This window comes from Galdieria sulphuraria, assembly GCF_000341285.1.
Source record: "Galdieria sulphuraria unplaced genomic scaffold scaf_198, whole genome shotgun sequence".
Classification (NCBI taxonomy): Eukaryota; Rhodophyta; class Bangiophyceae; order Galdieriales; family Galdieriaceae; genus Galdieria; species Galdieria sulphuraria.
Genome location: NW_005178277.1, coordinates 1 through 5,586, shown reverse-complemented (window position 1 = coordinate 5,586; position 5,586 = coordinate 1). Strand labels below are relative to the sequence as shown.

Genomic DNA, 5,586 nt, shown 5'->3' with positions numbered 1-5,586 from the left:
GCACTTAAATTTACCTTATCACTAGGCATAAATGATATGATAAATACTAAAGTACTATATTTATGACCGACTCGTTCGATTCTATCTACAAGGCGTAGTGAACAAGAGAATGAAAGGTGCTTAAAGAAACCATACCCCACTCTTTATCCCATGACCTTGTTCTGATTTTCCCAAGCAAAGCACTTGGTCCATTCCCTAGTTTGATAGTTGATTGCTCCATTTTGTAAAATTACTTGTTCCCCTCAATACAGTTTAAACTCGGTTCAACATAACCGAAACTATGATCTTGAAATCAGTTGAATTTAAACTGATTCCTGGACACTAGCTCATATCACTATTGTCTCTAGTCTTGTCGATTAGATAGAAAAATATATCCGTTCCCCAATTGAGGGATGCAATGAATTTACAATGTAGCGAAATAGAGTGGACGTAAAACACCAATCACAATTCTAAATAAATGAGGAACATCAAAGAACTAGTATGTTTACGACTCTTCGAGAACAATGGTGTAGTGAGAAGTGTTGTCCTATCTCTTCTAAGAGTTGCTGTTATTGTTGTCGTCAAATGTGCAAATCAGATAGTAAATTCTGCTTTTGTAATCATTTCTGCCAGTTTATACCAAGACCTCAATGATTTTTGCAATGGAAATAAATACAAGCAACTTTTTTCCGGTCAAGTTGTTGATTGACAAAGATTGATTAGTTTGAATCTAAAACTATTCGTCGAGTATGATGAGGAGTGATATCCTTCTTCATGGAATACTAGTATCAAGATCGAGTTGAATCATAAACTTAATATTGTTCTTCCTATATGTTGCTGTCATAATTTTTCAAACCAGTAAAGAAAGTTACAGCTATATAGAGAATAATATCACAAAGATGCAAATAATGATTCTGCAAGATTGGGTATTCCTTGTTTTATTCTACACTTTGCCCTTTTGAATAGAAATTTGATTGTCTTTTATCAGTGAGAATAGTATGATATTCATTTTCAATATGAAAAATAGAATAGAAAGAAGATTAAGGTGAGTGTGAAAAGGATAAAGAATGCCTCAAGTATTCAGTTCTTTTAAGCTTTGGACAATTTGTAAAGATTAGATATGTCATGGAATAGACGTACACTAACCATTTTGTTTCAACAGCCTACTTCTTACTTTATGGTATTCAAATACAGGTCATGCATATCAGTAGAATGGGTAAGCAAAACAAAGTACCAAAAATATTCTACTGTTACCAGTATGAGGTAATAGTAGGGAATACTTTTTCTACTAATGACGACCAGAATATCGTTGATGTTTCTAATGAGAATCAAAGTCAAGACTTTTGGCTCATAACACTATCTCTGTAGTCTATTGAACTAGGAAGCCATTTCTTTCTTTTTTCACCTTATATCTTTCATCATACATTTTCTTTCAAAGCAAATTGTTGTATTCTTTTGTTTAGCGAGTTGTATAAAAGTTGAAATGAAAGGAATCATTTTCTTCATCTTGTACTATATACCATATTTCCATATGACAAGAGATTCAATAGCTTGTATCAGCAAGGTTACTTTGCTTCTTTTTGCGGCTCGTTTGTGACCAATCGTCTACAATCTAGTTGAATCTTCTTCTAAGTCAGGTGATTCTGTGGTCTATGAATAGTATAGTTTATCGCTGTCATACTTTTTTTCAATTAAAGTTCAGTTTTTAGTGTTCAGTAATTATTCCGACTTTCTTGAAAAGATAAGATAACAAGATGATGACTACTCTCCGACCAGTCAATAGAAACAAGCAATAGACTTTTAACATAATATCTTTATCCACAAAGTGATGATTCTATGACGCAAGTTGAGCTTGGTGCCAACGCAGTAAAAGGAGAACGTGCTACACCAATATTGATAGGAATCAGTGAATTCAAACAAAGCCTTATTGAATTCCGTACAGATACAAGAGTTGTAGAAGCTGATTAATCTATGCTCATCAATAGTAACATGTTCTCAATATTCTAGAAACACATTGTCATTCAATATGAAATTCAATCCACAAATGTACCAAAATTAAATTATGGTCGACCACCTGTCCAGTAGTGCACACAGAATACAAATATCAAGGGAAAAATTGATGCTTTGCTGCAATTCGGATTCTTACCCAGTGATTCTCGAATAAATTGATCTTCAACTTGATTCTAAGTAACCCAAATAATAGTCTGCAAATCATCCTTTTAGAGTAAGGACTAGAATATTTTAGACAAATCAAGATAATCTTGGACAATTCGACTTTGGATCAAGCATACAGGGAACCTAAAGACCACATAAAACACTGCTTCGGATATAAAGACTCCGTACATAAAACAGCAAGATTTCAAGTGCAAAGGTGCAAAGTCTTTATCAACTCGACAACTAGTAGTCAATAAAGTATCAATTCTACCTTAAAGAAGCCATCTTATACAAACACTATCTAAAAGAAACTCTATTGGATAACCCAATGTCCACATAATGACAATTTAACCAACTCTCTTATAGATGCTCCTAAAAAGATAACAACGTATAATAGTCTTACTATCAACTAATTGGCTTTGAATGAAAACGTTGATTCAACTTTTGTATGCATCGAGTTGTGCCGTTATCTTGTCTAACACATTGACTCCATTCATTACTAGGGCTATATTTCAATAGCCAACTTTGAACGTTTCTAACAATCAACGCATTTAGATGCGAATAATTGAAATAAACTGACATCTGATTCCTGATTCTTGTCTGCCAAATGACTATACCTTACTCAGTAATGCATGGTTGGAACGAAATTATATAACTGAAGGTACTTCAAAACAGTTAGTTATGAATTGAATCAAATACAGTTTGACATATTTATATCTGAACAAACAACTAGTTACTATCAAAATATATAAACTAGTAGTAACAGATTCGTGGCACTGCAAAGATACATTACAATTCATCGTTTGAGTCGATTCGCGAAGCTATCTAAAATGAAACGATCAAGAAAAAGTATCCAGTATCGCAAATAAAGTACAAGCAATGAGAAGAATAATTCGGCATTCTGCTACTACCAAGTTTTTTTCAAACCAAGTATTATTTGGCCAAGCCTCTTTATCCTTACTAATAATGCTACTATTAATACTATATGGAAAATCGTTTTTCTCGGGATAAGGACTAAACGAGTTCGATAAATTCAGTATGATCTCTAAGAATTCAAAAAGTTGAATCAACCATAGAGGACATTTCATTTACTTATGAAACAGAATTTCATCTTGATGAGATATTCGACTAGTTATCAACAAATGACCAACTCCTACACAAAAAGTCATCTTAGATGAGCAGTATCAAGAAATATCTTACTTTCTTTCCATTGAACAGTAAATCATTGAATTCAGTATACAATTCAAGTAATATAAAACAGTAACCAGTTTCTAGATACGTTGAGAAGGAAGAAACCAAATAAACCTTTTGTTACGTATCTACTAGAATAGTTGTGCCGTGTCACGTTGAGATTTAACTAGAAGTGGTAAGATTCAGAGTACTCTAAAGCAAGTGATTATTACTTCCTTCAATACAGCTGTAACCAGAATTGTTTCTGATGTCACTATGAAATAAGATTCAAATTCAACTCATCAATAGAACAAGGTATTATTCGTACGGCATAGAATACATTGTCATTTATCACTTGAATCAATTGTGTTAATAGTCTAAGATTAAGAGGTGGAAGGAAACCACCAAAGGTTGTAAAAAGGTTCAAGCATCAAAGGATATACTAAAAGGTCCTGAAATTAGAGCAGGACTATTAGTTTGTGTTTTGCTGCTACTTGTGTAAAAATCTCAGAATTGATTCTGCTTTTTGTGAGGATCAACCTCAAAATCTATAAATCGTAGGTCTGATATTCTAACCCTGTGAAGCCAGGGAAGCATTCATTTACTTCTTTTCCTTGAATTTCTTTCAACTAACCTTTCTATATTATGCAATTGAAAAGTATATAATATGTAAAACATAAATCTGTCTTTTATGAAAATTCATATGAATAAGGGAAAACAACCAGTAGGTCGTACTAGGACGAGTTCAATTTCTATTTCCAATAGATAGCTTGTACAGAACTTTGACTGCAATCTAGTTGATTCTTTCTTTGAATTTACATCATCCCGCAGTCTTCAAATACTACTTTTTATCATATTCATCCCTTTTCTTGTAAGAACATATTACAACTCTAAAGAACAAGATCTTCACCATTTTACAATTACACAGATAAAGAACAGAAAGAACGAGATAGAAATATTATCTTATCCTTATCGACTAGATGACTACTCCATATGAACCTGGTCTTAGGGTTAAAGAAGTAAGATGGAAATGTTCTAGAGCACAAATAATCATAAGATGGTTTCAACATAAGAGCATTACAATATATCCACAAAGATCAGTAGTAGATTCAAGATCACAGAAAACAGTATGTTGTACACTTTCATGATACTGCAAGTTCACTTGTCAAAGATTACTTGATTCAACTGACGAAATTGTCTCGAATTGATCACTTGGAGTTACCCATCCCTACAAATGCAACGCAACTATCAGGGGACAAAGAGATTCTATGTGATCGAAATTTCCAACGAAAAAAGCTTCTGAAAGGTTGTACGTCGACGTTTTCGGAAAAGAAATGACCACTAGTTGCTTCATCATACTATCATGAGATAACAAATAAGTTCGTTGTAAAAGTCAAAAGATAAAGATTAGTCTCAAACAGGTACAAGCAAAATCGAAAATCGACCAGTAAAGTAACTCACCCTATTTGTTGTTCAAAATCAGAACCGTATGTAGTTCTACTGATAGTAAGATACAGGAATAGTCGTAAGTGTGCGAATAATGCTTTTTTATTTTGTAAACTCGACAATACAATTTTCCTTTATGGTAAAAAATAGGTCAAATTCGTACTTTTATGACGAAAACTATAATTAATATTCCATGTACCACTCAGTAATACAGTATAACTTTCAATTGTTGTTGTTGTTGTTGTTTACAATTCCAAGTAACTAAAACAATGACACTTTTCCGCTCATGCCAACAACGAAGAAAACAGTAAAAGATAGAAGCAGGAATCATTCTCTTTGTAGAATTGATGACTATGCCATACTGTACTAGGCTTGGGCTCATATTTGTTGTTGTTGCTGTTCTGGTTGAATTTCAAGTAGTAACGAACGGTTTGATTTTGCTGCGACAGTCGAATAATGTTTTAGGTTCGTGTCAATGTATTTGCAAACCACTTTGATCGTCTGCGTATGCTTTCTAGGAATTATTTACCAAAAGTTGGACTTTATCTTCAGAGTCAAACCAAAAACTCTAGTCGGACACGATTATATCAATATGTACACTCGTGTAATATTGTTAAAGTTCAACCCATCCTTCGTGAGTTTCTTTCAGAGCTACTTTGTATACTATCCAAACGCAAGCTGTTTGCACAAAATGTGAAGTCTCCTTTTCACTTTTTGACAGCTACAACTACCACTACTTTCAACAGCATGATCTTCAGTGTGTTGGGAAAAAAACAGATCAGCAGCACTCTTGAAAAGGCAAATACTGTTTCACACAAGTCGCATTGTTTCCCATTC

General features: G+C 33.4%; 1 protein-coding gene across 1 annotated transcript; it reads left to right on the top strand.

Moving 5' to 3' along the window:
• Window positions 1-5,236: 5,236 nt before the first annotated feature.
• On the top strand, window positions 5,237-5,585 carry Gasu_63720 (uncharacterized protein; the record flags this gene model as incomplete). Its single annotated transcript, XM_005702434.1, has 1 exon — window positions 5,237-5,585. A coding segment is annotated over exon 1 (329 nt), but the record flags the coding sequence as incomplete, so codon positions are not given.
• Between the last annotated feature and the right edge of the window lies 1 nt (window position 5,586).